At 43.6% G+C, this 17092-nt stretch overlaps 1 protein-coding gene across 1 annotated transcript in view; it reads left to right on the forward strand.

Annotated features, from left to right (window-relative positions):
• LOC144768092 (complement C1s subcomponent-like) overlaps positions 1-17092 on the forward strand; it is a 45129-nt gene that overhangs the window by 4407 nt on the left and 23630 nt on the right. Inside the window, exons 2-3 of the mRNA XM_078651477.1 lie at positions 7997-8213; positions 12345-12522. Of these exons, the coding sequence (XP_078507603.1) occupies positions 7997-8213; positions 12345-12522 (395 nt within the window). The remainder of the gene's footprint in view (positions 1-7996; positions 8214-12344; positions 12523-17092) is intronic.

Genomic DNA, 17092 nt, shown 5'->3' on the forward strand with positions numbered 1-17092 from the left:
AGAAGAAGATGGCGACATGCACCGGAACACCGGAGTGCAGCGGAGAACAAGGCCTGGCATGAACACCGGCGGCACAAGTCAAAGATATCCACCTACAAGCCATCCATCCATGTGGCGATCGTAGAAGAGAGCAAGTTTGGACTGTTCACAACAATCTACCTTTGGGGTTGAGCGGAAGATTGAATGGCGAGAGTGCTCACACATCCGGCTGAGGAACTGACCACTCCACATCAACCCGTGGCAGCCCAATAAGCAAAGGCCTCAAGGGACTCTGGTGGCAGCAAGTCCCGCAAGAGAGACGGATCCATGACGGTGCGTCTGCAAGACCCACGGAGAGGAAAGCTTTGCGTGCAAGAAAAGAGTCAACAGCGTAACCTTCAGGTGGAACTAGGACACAACGGTGAAGATCGTGGAGCGCCCCGCTCACGGCCCGAAGGCTATGGTGGAGCAACATGACCGACAACACCAGTCCAGTGGAAGCCTGGCAAAGAGGTCCTCCCGGACATCTTGTGAGAGAGGAATACCGGCGAAGAGGGGCATCCTAGTGAGAGGGATGTATGCACCTACTCCTTTCATCTGCCCAGAAATACTTTGAAGCCTGCCCAGAGACATCACCAAGGACCAGGACTGAAGAGGAGAACCGAGAAGACAACCCATACTCGGATCACGTCACCCTTCTATCTAAACTACCAACTGTCACCAGTGGTGCCAAGCAAAGGCAAGATCGAGAACAATGTCCAAGCGGCGCAGATAGAAGGTAGGACCCGCTGAAGAACGGCAAACCATGCCACAATGACTCATGAGTCCTGAATGCAGTAACTACACCATCTGCGATCTGCAATCCACCAAAGAGACTCATTTCAATTTACAGAGTCCAGTGTTATATTGCACGTACATTTTTCATTCCCACAGGTTGAACTTTATCGTGGGGTTTGCAAACTGCATTTTTCTTCCACAGGTTGGACTTTCATTTGTTTTCATTTTTCCCGAAGTTTGGGAGGGATGTACTGATCCAGAGTTACAGCCAGCAGTCTAGTGTTTCTTGTATTCCCTACACTAGACACCCACCCACCACTGATGTCACTGGTCAGGTGACACAGCTCTAATAAAAGGGGCCGAGCGCACGTGCTCGAGGCCAGTTGTACCAGTACCTGACTGTGTCCGTGTCAGTCATTCTTAGCAATGAGGGCCCAGGGCCCCCAACATTACAGAGGGCAGACAGGCAGAAGCCACATTCAAGCTCGGCTCGTTCTGGGCTCGAGGTTCCAACAAGACCTCGGCCGAGCCAGAGTCAGGCTTCAGGCTCGAATTTTCAATGGCTCGCCCACTTCTAATTATTCTACAAATCAGTGGAATTAGGGTCCATTTAGGTCGGAAAATGCCTAGGAAAATTTACACCGATAAGTTATGTTTACCAGCTGGACGGCCCCATGCCGGTGAATTTCAGGAAACGTCCTGGGAGGACGCTGCCCAGGCACAACATTTGTTTAAAATGAAATAAGCGTATACAATCTTGAATCGTCGCTTTGGCTATTCTCTGGGTAGTAAATACAAATATCAGACCCCATTCCCACCCTCCCACAATGCGGGGAATGTTTCAAGATGTCTTGGCTGAAGTCGTGGAAACCAATCGGTTAGCGCCACCAAGCGGTTATTTACTGTACTGTTTGAGACCTGATAGGATCAGAAAGTTTTGTGACACTGAAAAACGTTGTGCAGACAAACTGTGACCATTTTAGTGAGAAGACAGGAGATAGATAAACTTAAATCTAGCTAGCTGTGTAGGAAGCAGTCTGTGACCCTATCAGATATGAATTGACCTCTGTATGTATAGGCAGGGCTTTAAGTGTGCCGGGTCCTTAAAAGGCCGTTCTTAAAAAGCTGGTGCCGAAACGGGTGTCGGTCTGACTTTTCTTTTTTTTTGACCTTCAGGTTGAAGGGAAAACAAGCTTAACTCTGCAATAGTACCGCCACCCGTCACTGCTTTTGATGTAACTTCAAAGAGACTAAGGGGCATATTTACAAGGGCCATGTCTCTGCTTTTTTGTCTTTTAAAGCAAAAAAATAAACATATCGCCCTATTTACAAGAGGTTGATAGCATGCATTAGCACATGTTAGCACCCTTTTACCCGACGCTTCCCTTTGCATCTCTAATGAGATGGAAAGTTAGTGTCACTGGGCAGAACAACCTTGTAAATAACGCTGATGTGCACATTGCGATATTTACAAGGAGGCCCAGGAATTTTTGGAGACGTTAGTTCCCTAACGCCTGCAAAAATGCTGACTTACCTATACTTTATATTGGAGATGGATTATGCTGATACGACCACAGGGTGTTATCAGCAAGGTTATCGCCATTTTCCATGGAATATTGTGGGAAAACGGGCAATGTTCCATGGAAAACATTGCTATCGCTGGAATAATTATCGCCATTGCACTATGCGTTGTTAATACAGCGCCAGCATGGCGATAATTATCAGCGATAGCCGGCGATAACAATTCTCAAACTAACAGCGGCCATCGAAAATTATCACTGGCCATTGATAATATGCCCCTAATTTTTTAGTTTCTTATAGCGCAAACTTGGAGCAAAGATGATCACCAGTTGCATTACACAAGCACATATTCATGTTTTGAATTACAGGATGTTGAGCCACGGTGATGCTCGCACCTGTTTTCTCAGCTCAAAAGTCGGCAGCTCTTGCCTTACCTCGCAACCTCGCTCGCAAGAACGGAAGCATTTTCAATATTATATACAACAAAGTCATAATTGTTGCTTATTTATCTTATGTAATTTACAACCATTGACAAAGCCAATAGTCCTGTCTTGTTGTAGGCGTAAATGTGTGTTATATATCTGAATGAATGGACAGATGCAGCGAAATACCAGTCAGGCAGCACACTATGCTAAGCACAGATTTTTAGCTTAACATTTTGTAAGCCACGCCCTTAATTACATTGGCCACGCCCCTATAAGAGACCGCCCCAGTTTTTTTAATCTCATTTAAAGCCCTGTATATAGGTATATGCATTTGGTTGAAAACAGAGAAGTGGCCAATTCAGGATTTCTTCTTTGCCAGTTGCTTATACCAGGGGCAATGCCAGGCCAATAAAATTCACAGGAATTAACACTCTGTGGAGTTAAATGAACACTGATACATTGGTAAGGCCAAGTGGGTTCTTTCTACTTGAATGGTATGGCTTGAGACTCTAGACAATGCACACTGGTTCTAGTGCAAAAGTGCCACAGGGAGGTGAGTGGCTGTATAGTTTCTGTACATTATAAGTCTGCAATATTGACCCCGTAGTTATAGCTGTGTCCGGTAGTTCATAGCAAACGGTTTTCTTTATTACCCCGTTGCCCCCATTTGGCGAATCACAAAACATACAAATAAATACACTTCCATCTAAGGGGCATATTTACAAGGTCCATATCTCCGCTTTTTTGGCTTTTAAAACCAAAAAAGCGGAGATTAAATTATCACCCTAATTACAAGAGGGTGCTAACATGCATTAGCGCATTCTAGCACCCTTTTTTCCGACGCCTCCCTTTGCATAATGAGATGCAAAGTGGGCGTCACTGGACAGTACAACCTTTCAAATATCGCTGATGTGCACATCGCAATATTTACAAGGTGGCCCACTCATTTTAGCATGTGTTAGTTTTGGGCGAAAACCGCTGTTTCCGCCAAAAACTAATGTCTGCTAAAATCATGACTAACCCATACCTAACATGGGGGGTGGATTCTTGTGCTACAACCACATGGTCGTATCAACAAGCATATTTTGCAGGGAACATCGCTGGAAAACCAGCGATGTTCCCTGCAAAACGGCGATTACCACGCTATCGCTGGATTTTATATCGCCATTGCGCTATGCGTTGTAAATACCAGCACACAAAAAGGAGAAAGGTCCTTGGCGGGGCTGAGGGAGGGCTGGACCCTATATACTGCAAACCAACAAACTGTGCCCCCTCACTCAATCACTTAAGTTTTTAGGGACCAAATAAACATGGACGTTAAATTTGGTCCGGCATCTTTATTTAAACCTTTTTCTTTAAATGATTATTTCGAAAACAATTTTGTTTGGCAGATAGAGAATACAACATACACAATTATTGACAATTAACACTAGCCTACATTAACACAATACCACTAACAAACTCTGTGAAAAAAAGATTTCAAGTGTAACATCCCACAAATAATACAGTGCTGAACCATAAACATAACAATTAGACAATTTTATACAGACAAATCAAAAATACGTGGAAAGAGCCAATTCAATACAAGAGCAAAAAAGCGTAAGGCAGATATGTTTTTTGATACACATTCAATGTATATAATTAGCTCTTGCTGGGTTGCCGACGCGTTTCAAGTTTGGGCATGGAGTTTCCAAACTATCATCAGGGCTCTTGTGATTCTTCTGAGTATTGGTATTTGGTTGGCCTGTATGGGTTTCTATAAATGGACCAAATCCTCTATTCAGGACACAACCAGGGTAACTTCAGTGACAGCACCAACCTTTAGTGGATCGATTTTGTAGCCAAAAAGGGTCTGGGGGGCGGAGGGTTAATTTTTCTTAGAATCCTTTCACGCTCTTCTGCTGGAAGGCGGCAGACACTTCTACCCTGTGCCTTTAATTATTGCTGTTGGCGGCACCCCTCGCCCCCAGTCTACGGCCCCAGCCGGGGCTGTCGGGAATCACAGTGACTTGGTTCCGCTCTGCGCTTTGCAGTCACGTACCGTCGTGATCTCTACAATCTTTTCTTTACGCGGCTTGGATACGATGCTTCTCTCTCGCTCGCTGTTAGCTGAAGCATCGTATCCAAGCCGCGTAAAGAAAAGATTGTAGAGATCACGACGGTACGTGACTGCAAAGCGCGGAGCGGAACCAAGTCACTGTGATTCCCGACAGCCCCGGCTGGGGCCGTAGACTGGGGGCGAGGGGTGCCGCCAACAGCAATAATTAAAGGCACAGGGTAGAAGTGTCTGCCGCCTTCCAGCAGAAGAGCGTGAAAGGATTCTAAGAAAAATTAACCCTCCGCCCCCCAGACCCTTTTTGGCTACAAAATCGATCCACTAAAGGTTGGTGCTGTCACTGAAGTTACCCTGGTTGTGTCCTGAATAGAGGATTTGGTCCATTTATAGAAACCCATACAGGCCAACCAAATACCAATACTCAGAAGAATCACAAGAGCCCTGATGATAGTTTGGAAACTCCATGCCCAAACTTGAAACGCGTCGGCAACCCAGCAAGAGCTAATTATATACATTGAATGTGTATCAAAAAACATATCTGCCTTACGCTTTTTTGCTCTTGTATTGAATTGGCTCTTTCCACGTATTTTTGATTTGTCTGTATAAAATTGTCTAATTGTTATGTTTATGGTTCAGCACTGTATTATTTGTGGGATGTTACACTTGAAATCTTTTTTTCACAGAGTTTGTTAGTGGTATTGTGTTAATGTAGGCTAGTGTTAATTGTCAATAATTGTGTATGTTGTATTCTCTATCTGCCAAACAAAATTGTTTTCGAAATAATCATTTAAAGAAAAAGGTTTAAATAAAGATACCGGACCAAATTTAACGTCCATGTTTATCTGGTCCCTAAAAACTTAAGTGATTGAGTGAGGGGGCACGTTTGTTGGTTTGCAGTTATGCGTTGTAAATACAGCGCAAGCATGGTGATAAATTCCAGTGATAGACGGCGATAAATATAAAAGCGCTAAGCGCACTTTGCGATATTTATTGCCGTCTGTTGTAAATATGTTCGTAATTTGTTTTGTCGACAGTGAGCAGTGCAGGACACTGGGACGGGATCAGGGCCTGGCCGACGTCCCAAGCCTGTGCTTGAGACCCGTTATATGCACAGCCTAAAGATGTGCACAGTTGACTTGGGTGTGATGGGGGCTGGGATTGGGAACAGGGCCTGTTCGTAGGCGAAATCCTTTGACCGCAGCCTGCCCAACACAGCCAAGGGCAACCCGCTGCTGGTTTCAGACCCCCAATTCACACGGTGCCACTGTGTGTCACCTTCCCGTCACACAGTCACATGGTGATGAACTGATATCACATGGTGTAGGAGAAAGTGAGCAGGAATCCCCCAGCTCTGAGTGGTTTCCTGCACATTTTTGGTGGGTCTAAGCAGTCGACGTCCATTGAGGGATATGAAAATACCCCAAGAAATTGGCGCCAGCCTCAGCAAGCTTTTTTTTTTCTCCCAGAGAGGGGCTGAGGGTTTGTTTGGGGGTGGGGAGGGGAAGAAGTGCCCATTGGACAGTTGTCAGGATAGGGCCAATTTTTTTTATGTGTGGGGTCTCAGCCATGCTTACGGAGTGGTAGAATTCCTATTAGTAAAATTAAACTTGTAGTTTGTGAATACCAAAACAATAGTAAACATACACAAAACTGTAAGTTTACCTTTGTGAATCTGATCCCAATACCCAAATGATCCAAGTTTATACTTCCCTGTCCCAGTCCTGCAATTGCATCCCTTTATAATGTTTTAGGGCGATATGTATCAACATTCCGTTTTGCAATTCCTAAATAGCGATTTTTAAGGAATCGCTATTTAGAAATCAGAAAACGGTTTGTGTGTTAAAAATCGCTTCTTTTTAGCGATTCCTTAACATTCCTAATTTGCGATTAGCAAATTGCTAATCGCAAATTACCCATTCATTTCTATGGGCGCAAATTAGGAATATTTTCAAGGGTGCAGGGGTGTCTCAAGAACACCCTGCTACACCCCTGAACATGACATGTGGGGGCATATGGCGCACATACATGCCCTAAGGGCATGTATGAGCGTCATATGGCACCTTTGGTTTTTTTGAAAATTGTTTTTTTTAAAGAATTCGCAATTTACCACCAACTAGAAGTTGGTGGTAATTTGCGAATCCTTATGGGCATTTTTGAAGTATTTTTTCTTTGATACATTGCATTTAAGGAATCGCAAAATTTGCGATTCCTTAAGTGCAATCGCAAAATAAGGAAGAGCAAATTTTGCGATTCCTTATTTTGCATCAAAAATGTTACATACATACCATTTTGCAAATTAGCATTCGCAAGGGCCGAAATTCTGCGAATTTCGGCCTTTGCGAATGCTAATTAGCTTGATACATATGTCCCTTAGCTCCTTACAGTCTATTTATTTGCATCTCCACCGTTTGCTTTGCTTTTTTACTTAGTCTGTCTCTGTGGCAGCTGCTGATCTTTGAAAGTGGCGTGACATAAACACAGAAGGCAGACTCACGGAAGTGAGCACACCTTCTTCCAGGTTTTATGAGTAAGGGAAACTTTAAAAGCAAATATACATTTTACAGCATACATTCATCTAATTAGGCTATTATGCCTTAGGATCTGAAGAATCACTGATGAAATATTCCAAGACTTTCTTAGTGTGTCAATCAAGGGCCCCTTTACCCAGGCTCATGGGGGTGGGGATTCACCCATTATAACAATATTTTTTGAAAATTATGGCATAATGTTGTATTTTTCAGCACAAATTTGCTAAAAACCCCCAATGGTTATTGGTGAAATAGGCATTATGAAAAATGGTATTGCGCATGCTCTATTAGTTTTCCAACATGTCTTTCTCTAATAAATTCTCTCTGACACATTCAATGAGTGAGTATCTCTTTAGAAGGGCCAAGATGAAAAATAAAGTGTACACAAATCTCATAATCCCAGACCATAGACAGAAAGCTATATATTTTACAGGTTCATACTGCAGCGTTTTCATACAAATATCAGCTTTAAATCTAGAATCATAATATTTATATCCTGTTGAGACAGTGTAACCTCCATTTGCTTACTCTACAGTTAGAGCCTACGTAAGTAAATGGACCAGTTTGTCTCATATATCACTCCTGCCCTTTGTTGAAGAGTCCTGCTTGTAATAAAAGGCAAATACAATTTTCACATTCCTACTTTTAAGACCTCACTCTACTTAACCAAAAGCTAAACAGCATCTCACCCCATGCCTCTCCATTTCCAGGGCCTACATCTGGCTGCTCTCAGTATTCTGCATTACTTTTCAAGGTTCTGACGCAGAACTATTTGGGACGATTACATCCCCTGGATATCCTGCGCCCTACCTTTCAAACCAGTCCATGACATGGACAGTATCTGTGCCTCAAGGCTACAGACTGAGACTCCAGTTTACCCACTTTGATGTTGGGGAAGATGAAGAATACTGCCAAGACTACGTCAAGGTGAGTGTGTCTTACGCATGTGCCTATGCCTCTTGTCGTGCTATTGCCTTATCATCTGTCCATTCAGAATATCTTGTGAATAAGAAAGAATGCTTGCTTCACACGTAAGAATCAGCTTTTTGCTCCTCCTTTTTGTGTAAGGCAGAATATCTATTTGTAACTATAATGAATTGCATATTTATTTGGGATGACTGACTGCCCACCTCAAGGAATAATCAGAGCTCTTGTAGTCTAAAGTGCAATGTGTTCCCCTGTTCGGCTTGACTCAGTCTGCAGATCTGAGCTCTGACCGTCTGTCTCTCGCTGAACGTTTTTCGGATGAATCCTGAAAGGAACGAGAGGAACATGTATCAGTATCCTGATACCTATCAGGCTTCCTAATATTTTTAAGGTTTCTCAAGTTATTTTTTTTCTCTGTGTGCTCCTGTTGAGGAGAACCACCCCATGACTGTGTTTTGTTTTGTTTATTTTTTTGTTTATTAGCCCATTTCCTTTTCAAAGAATCGGGTGCTTGCTAAGAGTTTTCCTTTTTAGAAGTACTCTTAACAATTGGTTTCTCAGGTCTGGCTCCCAGATTATCTCTCCCAAGCAAAGCGTATGTGTCTTTGATAATCTTAGGTAATTCTTGCTACTGCTGTGCAGGAGTGAATTTGCTCAGGAGTTGGCATATAACCACCACTGCTGCCTCCCGTTTTATGTTACTCAACATAGTGGCTGATACCTGGGCAAAATTGCCCATCAGTTTCATCCCTAGATCTAAGGCAGGCTCTGCCCCGTATTCTTTCTGAATCTGTTTCAGTACATCTGCTATGACTGCTATTGAAGGGGCACCATGTGTTCTGGTATATACGGCCGCAAAGATTGTACCCCAAGTGACACAATCTCCTATCTGGGCAGCCATCCCCAATGGCAAGCAAACTGTCAGTATTCTTTGTTTTTTCCTGCGGGCTGCATGGGGAAAAATTGCCTCAAGCTGTGCTGTTTTTTGTGCTATCCAGAACGAGATTTGCTCCCGGCTGGTGGGAATTTGTCCCATAATGGCATTTCATATTTGTGGGCTAATACCGGTAGTAACCATGTGTGGTTGCAAAGCCTGAGCAGCCCTCACAGGTTGTATTGTAAATGTTCTCATTATGTATTGTATAAGATTCCTGTACATTTTTATTAGGTCTCCAAAGACTGTACACATTCCTGCAGCTGTTAAAGCAGCGACGTCTGGATGCGGTGTGTATGAACCTAGGACCGGCTAGGTCGCTCTTTCTCTGCTGAGGGAACTGAGTCTCATGTGTTCTGTTATATGGGGTAGGGTGCCTTTAAACCAATGAATGTGCTCTTGGTAAGTTAACAGGACTCCTAAGTCCACGTATGGATAATACTCTTCCAGTGGTTCAACTTCAATGTAGTCAAGAAAACAACCATGTGTGTGCATCTGCAGGAGGGAATTTATCCCAAGAATAGAATACCTCTGTTCTAAATGCTTCGCGTGCCTCAACCACGAAGGTAACATCTCCACCCGTTGCAGGGAGGCCCTGTTGTAATAATTTCATTGTAACTGCCTGTCTTTTCTGAAATATTTAGTCCAATTATCTGTTCTTCAACGTCCTCACCTTGTTCGGCCATTGTCACAGCAGTAGTATTTAACTGATATTTTATAGCGTTTGTGTTTGCGCAATGCGGAAACTTCTAATCCACCAAGCTTGATTAACCTACATCCAATACATAGGGTGTACCTAGTCAGCTGAGGCGGATTTGTTTTCCCTTCCCAGTATGGATGTCTCTGGTAAAAATGTGAGTAGGGGTCTCTGAGAAAGAACGACAGACTACTCAGATTTGACCGTTAAATAAGAGCCTAACCCACGTTGGTGGCGCCATGTCAAATAGTTCCTACCGATCCATAGGATCTGTGCATTGTTTGGACAACATAAACTAGGGGCTTGGGGTCTAGACTGATTCTGGACACCCCGCAGGATATGTTGGCCTATAGACCGGCTAGCTCACAGCACCACCGTAAATCCCCCGAACCTACCAGGGAGCGAAAGGTTTCTGGTAACCACTGAGCATGACATCCCTGTCCCCTAAGGGATCGTTGAAACAGTACAGAACTTTTCACTCAGTCACTTGTGCTCATTTATTCTCAGAGAAATATACAGAGAATACACATGGGGGATGTTTTCAAAAATATTTATTGAACCAATGTTATTCTTGCATAAAATACGTGTGCTGCCATGGTTAGTATACAGAAGCAGATTAACGTGATTACAAGCACCAAGAGGGTAAATAGTAGATAGAGTTCTAACATGGTGCTAAAACAAAATGTATTTATGCAGGCATATAACACAAGGCAGTCGTCAAGCATACTACTACGATGTAAACCCTACTCTAAGTGTACCTAGAGTGTATGTAGTTGTAAAGCCCAGAATCAATCCAAGGGATGATCCAACCCCATTACCTGAGGGAATAGAGTGAAGGACCCCATCTTGGTCATGAACTGGACACCTCTCACACGATGTCAGTGGTGATTTCTCAGCATGCAGGGCCCTTCGGTGTCAGCGGAAGTGCCTCCTCTGCTAATCTATCTGGATGCTCATCTTTTATAATAGAAAGCAGCTTTGCGATTTGCGTTTGGATTGGTGATGTTATGGATATGTAGATAGTCCTGTCACCCCGTGGATGAAGATAGTGGTGACATTTGTACGTAATGCGGAACGAGACCTTGTACTTGATGTCCAGGGCTTTGTGATAATGTTGTGCGAAGCTAGATGTGTAAATAAGTTTAGTTTCAGAGAAACTAATCCAACATTTGTCGTGCATGCAAACGTGTGCAAAAGGTCATAGCTGAAAATGTTATTTGTGAGGACAAATCAAGAAATAAGCTGCTTCGCTACATCAGCCTTACCTGGGAATATAATAAAACCATGACAAAGAGAAAAGCCTGGCAGTCAACACCTGACCTATCAGCTTTGTCATTGCTTGTCCTCTTACAGGTTCGGCCCTACTCAGCTTCTAGGGGGTAAAATAGCATCCAAGTTCTTCAAGTAGGCTCTTATGCCTAGTATGCTGTTTTGTGTGAAAACTAGCACATAATGCTAATATTTTATGAGTAAATGTGTGGAAACCAAAATTAATGATATGTTTTAATCAAAATTCTCTGTCATATATTTGGAAATATTTCTGAGTTAAAAAAGGTCTTGAATTGTACTTTAATTGTACTTAAATGCACAAACACCATATATACACATATTTTAGGAACATATCTGTAATTGTTTCAAGTGCTTAATGTGAAACAAATTAAGTGCCAGGGCCCTCCCCAGAAGGCTACTGAAACCTGTACCACCCATACTCTGCCATCGCTGCCAATGGCAGTACCAACATAACACATAACCATCGCACTCCTACAATTGTGACAATTCAGACAATTTCAGGCCAAAGATATCATAATGGCATAAGAGCCTGGTATGACTAATTTTCAATGTATATTGCCTAAATAAACACAGTTGTTGTGCTCATCTCATAAATAAGAAGACAGCACCACCATGTGGTGGACTGTCGCTAGAACTGGTGCTGACAAATAAGTGCTGGTGCCGAACACCGGAAAGCACCGGCACAAATTACCGGCAACAATTTGGTTCTAAAGATAAAAGTAGAAAGAAGGACTTAGTACTTCACGGTATAAAGCCCTCCCCAGAGAAATGATAAAACAAACTACCTTATAAAATGAAGATGAGTATGCTGTTCCAGCATCAATGTAACTATCCTGATCGCTGCAGGTTGCTTGAGCACCTTCAAATTAAGTTGAGGTTAAAATGTATCCTCAAAAATAGAATATTATAAGGCATTAGATCAACGTGTGAGTAAAAACATGGGTGTGGGTTTTAATCAATAGGGACAACTATATTGTTGTACTTAAAAATGCAATATATTTAATTAAAAGGTTAGTTCCTCTAGCTTAAACGGGGAAAGAAGTGCTTAAAGTTTGTCCAGCAAAGAGTAACATGAAAGAAGCTGTGGCCTTTTGTATTTGTAAAAATTCCTCCCTCCCTTGAGAAATATTCAGAATTTCCTGCAGGAATGCCTTGCCACCTGCAGAGAACTGCGCTTAACTTTGTTCTCCTCTCATGTCGTTTTCCACAGGTGACCGATGGCAGTCAGACCCTTATTATAGTCTGCGGCAAGTTCTCCTCCGACGTTGGGGATATCCCAGAACCTCTCGAATTCATCTCTCTCTCCAACACTTCAACAGTGACATTTGTCTCAAGAAAGCAACCGAGCAGGCATTTCCGGGGCTTTTTTGCCATCTATACCGCACTAGGTAGGTTTGATGAAATGGTGGATCCTAAATTAAGATGGCGGCCTGCACCTGTGATCTGCTAGGGTGGCATGGCACATGCACTAAGACTTTCATCACACAAGGAGTCTTACTACTACGCACTCAGGGGCAGATTTACTAAGTACTTGTGTTGCCCTTGTGTTAAGCAAAAATGCAAAAAGATGCAACACAAGCCCTTAAACAAGATCTTCTGTGCCACGCAAAGCTACCTTTTATGGCTCTCTGTGGCTCAGTAAATCTAGAGTTTTGCAAGGCCGCAAAAATCGTTGCTTTGCATTGAACTTTGTTGAGAAGGCGTTCCATCGGTGGAACATGGGTGTTCTCATGCACCCACACAAGGATTTCGACTCAATCCCAGTTTTACTAAGGTAAGTAAAGCTGGGATTGAGGCGAAATGATATGCCTTCCCAGGTGAGTCGTAATAATGAGAAATATCTGTAATACTTCTCGTTACTTCCTTTTTCTATATGTACAGCAGTCTGCAGCACACATAAAAAGTTGATAATGCCTCAAAGGATAGTTTTTGTGCAGGAAGGTGCCTCTTCCGTCACAAAAACAATCCTTCTCATAATGCAGGCACCCTTGCACCATGGTGCAGGGGTGTCCCTGTTGGTGCTGGGCAGCACACAGTGCACCAGAGCAAGGAGAGAGCAGAAATATGTGATATCTTAGCAGGTACAGCACATTTCTGCTTCCTCCATGTCACGCAATGCAGCACAGGAAGTGCTGCCTTGCATTCTTAGTAAATCTGCTCCATGCTACATACCCACCTCACATGCACACACATGGAATGTTAGCACAAAGATCTGGGGGGCACACAGAATCCCTCTTTGGATCTAGAGACGATCTATCTGGAGCCTCCATCACACCAGCTTCTGCTCTTCAGATCCTTCTAATGATCGTGAGCATCCTGTGGCTGATTGCCATATCCCTTCAACCACCTTTTTAGCCTGTGGGTTCAGTGTAGGGTTTTGGAGTGTACAAGAAAAAATGGCGCATATGCTGGTAGCGGTAAGTGTACAACAAAGTAACAGTATGAGAACGGTGCAACACGGTCAGAGGAGACCCAAAACCTCTGTGAGGGGTGGTCAGAGCCCACCCAATTAAATACAAACAAGTCCTGTGCACACGTAACAAACAGTAATGTCTTTTAAAGGTTTTCAAAAGTAAAGCGAGCAAAGTAATAATTGTTGAAGCAAGATGGATTCATACAATAGATTATTCAAAAGAAATCTATTAAGCCTCCCATTCTGGAGGGGTGACATGAAGAAAAAAACACAACCAGAGAGCAACGGCAGCCCTAGTCACCTTCTCAAGGAAACTGGGGAAACCGGCTCCTCCTGAACTTCTTACCATCTATTACGCTAAGTGTCACAGTGTGGCAACGTATGGTGCAGGGGTTTGGGGCTATGGACCGATAAACCCCCTTCAAACTGTTGAAAATGGGTTTGCTAAGTATTTGTTGGCACTACCACAAAGTGCCCCAATCTATGCCTTGCTAGCCGAATTGGGTATGGATTACATCACAGACACCATTCGCTGCCAACCTATGCTCTTATGGACTAAAGAGGAGTGCCACCTAACCCGCTCATTAATCTTGGACTGTTTGGCCCTTGATAACTGGGAAAAAATACCCTGGCTTGTATATATAAGGAACTTTTGCCGGGACATGGCCCGTAGCAGTTTTTTCCAGGATCCTCCCAGTATGGGCGACATCTCGAGGAAAGAACTAAAAAAGCTGTGTTTGTGCCATTTAAGAGCTCTTCTATGCTCGATAGAACTGATGAAACCCGCAAATTCTCAAATCGTTGCCGTCCAGAAGTATCTGGGTATTCAACCGTACTTGACCTTCCATTTGAATAATTACGAAAAGTACCTTCTGACAAGGTTTCGTTTTAATTCCTTTTTCCGGCTTGTAACCTTCCCAAATTCCCAAGACTGGTCTCCGACAATCATTCCTTGTCCCTGCGATGATCTTTCCCCTCAATCAACATTACATATTGTTTTCTTCTGTAAATATTATACTTTTCCTAGGAAGGTCTGGATCCTGCCCCTACTGCGACTAATGGGCTTAAGATCCTGTCGCCCAGCATTTTTGTCCTTGCAATCTCTTGAGTCAAGTTTTATAGCGAAGTACACAGCCAACTTTTTAAAAGCTTGCATTAAATATCGACGTAATTATGAGTAATTCATATTATAGCTAACGTTTTTCAAGTAAATGTGTTTCTCTTTCTCGTGTATAACATGATTGACCTGCTTCTAAACGTTTTTTACAAATGTATAATTTTAATGTCTTTGTACTTTTTATGGTTGCAATAATAAGTGGCAATCGAATAAAAGTTTATGAAACGAAACGAGAAGTAGCCTGACTGTGTGCTTTGCCTAGCAATGGTCTTCCTATTCCTGGTCCTCACAGTCCTTGTTCACTTCCTGGTTTTGTTCCCACTAGACTTGATCCTTTTTTTCAGGTCCTCCTCTTTTGGGTCTTTGTATGCCTAATCCTCTGGGTTCTCATCCATTTGGCCATCCTGTTCTTTTCCTCCGTTCTCCTAGCTTATCTTTTTATTTCCCGATCCTCTTGACCCTCATTGATTTAACCTTGTTCTTCTGATTCTTCTCACCCTGCTCATCTGATTCCCAGTGCATCAGATCTTCGTCCTGCTGGCCCCCTCGGTCTACCTGGCCTCTTGTGCCCTGGCCCTCTTCGACCTTGCCCTCTTAGCTCTTGTCTTCCTGCCTTGCATCATCCTTGTTCTTCTGACTGTCCTTGCCCTCAGGGTCCTTCTGGCAATCACTGCACTCAATGGCGTGAACCCTCTTGGTGCTGATCCTTCTACTCTTCCTTGCTCTGGTTCTGGTTCTGGTCCTCCTGGTATTCTAGGTACTGAGTCCCTTGTCTTCCTTGCCTATTCTGGCCACAGGTCCTAGTGGTCTGGATCTTGTCTTCCTGGATCTGGTCTTGATCCTCTTGGCCCTGGTCTTCCTGTTGCGTGTCCTCATGCTGCCACACATACTCATAAAAGTCCCTCTGTATTTGCTCCTCCGGGCCTGCCACCCTGTTACTCATCTTCCTGACAATCCTGTTCCTAGCCCTTTGGGGAGGACCTCCATGCTTTGACCATCCCAGTCCTGATGTCCCTGCTCCTCCTTTTCCTCAACACCCTGTTCCTCCTGGTCTTTGTACTCAAGGTCCTGATCTTCTTTTACCTGATCTTCCTGCCCCCCTTAGTATTTTGTTTCCTGGTCCTCTTAGAACTTTTCCTTCTGACTCTGGCTGCCTGTGTTTCTGGTCTCAATTACCTGGCCCTTCCAACCAAGTCATGCTATTCTTGTTTTGCATAGTCCTTGAACTTCTTGAGGTTCTGTGTCTATTGTCCCTGCTCCTCTTCATCCTGTTCCTTATAGTTTGGTTTCTCCTGGATCTAGTTCTGTTGGACCTAACCCACCTGCTATCTTGGTCTTGGTCGCCCAGGTCCTTCTTGTCCTATTGTGCTTGGTATCATAAATATTGCCTTTTTACCATCATTGCCCTTCCTGGTTCCTCCAGTCTTGGTTGATCTGGCCCTGTTCATTTGTGGTTCTCTTGGTACTGGTCACATTGTCCTGGCTCTTCTCACTGTCAACCTCCTAGCCCTGGTACTGCAAGTAATGGTCCATCTTGTTTCTCGTATCCTGGCATTCTTACTCTTGGTCCTCCTGGATTAGGTTGTCCTTGATCTCTTTTTTTTTTTTTCCTTTTTTTTTGGTCCTCATAATCTACCCTGGTTGTTCCGTTAAAGTCTGAAGAAAGTGACACACACTGCCTCAGTAAACTGGATGGCCTGGCTTGTTTGTGAATAGCCCCCGCCAATCGGTAGTGTCAGGAACTCCAAGACCTTCGTACAGAGACACAAGGAGAGCTACCTTGTAGGGCATGTATATCCATATACAGGACACGGACTGATATATCTGGATTTGCCGAGAGCAAAAAAAGAAAGAAAACAAGGGCAGCGTAATCATTGGACAGGGGGGAAAAAACCCAGTCAAAACCACCCTATTAGGACCACTTCAAGAGGTTCCAAAAAGCTCTTTTATTTTGGTTGTCTGATCTCATTAGGTCTAACCTCGAAACCTGCAATACTGACGTCCTTGATCGCTTGACTCTGTTCCTTGGCATTTAATCCTACTGGTACTGAAGCCATTGATCCAGGTCCTTTTGATCCAGGTTCTCCTTGTTAGGGACCTCTGGAGCCTGGTCATTCCGGTCCAAGTAATCCTGCACACCACTCTCCATTTCACTTGGTCTTCCAGCTGCAGGTTGGCCTTCGTACCTCGGATCCTCCTCATCCTGGTCCTGTTTCTGGTAATGGTTGATCTGCCCCACTTGGTAATTCCAACCCTGGCCCCCTAGATCTTGACTTTCATGACTTTCTTAGCCCTGTTTCTAGTATGCCTGGTCATGTTTCTTTTAGTTTACTAAGTCTTCTTGCTCTGGTGTTCTGAGTGCCCAACTCGGTCTTTCTATTTCTTGTCCTTCTTATCCTAGTATCCTAGACATACTGGCCATTTCCCT

Source organism: Lissotriton helveticus, chromosome 7 (assembly GCF_964261635.1).
Source record: "Lissotriton helveticus chromosome 7, aLisHel1.1, whole genome shotgun sequence".
In the NCBI taxonomy this organism is placed as follows: domain Eukaryota; kingdom Metazoa; phylum Chordata; class Amphibia; order Caudata; family Salamandridae; genus Lissotriton; species Lissotriton helveticus.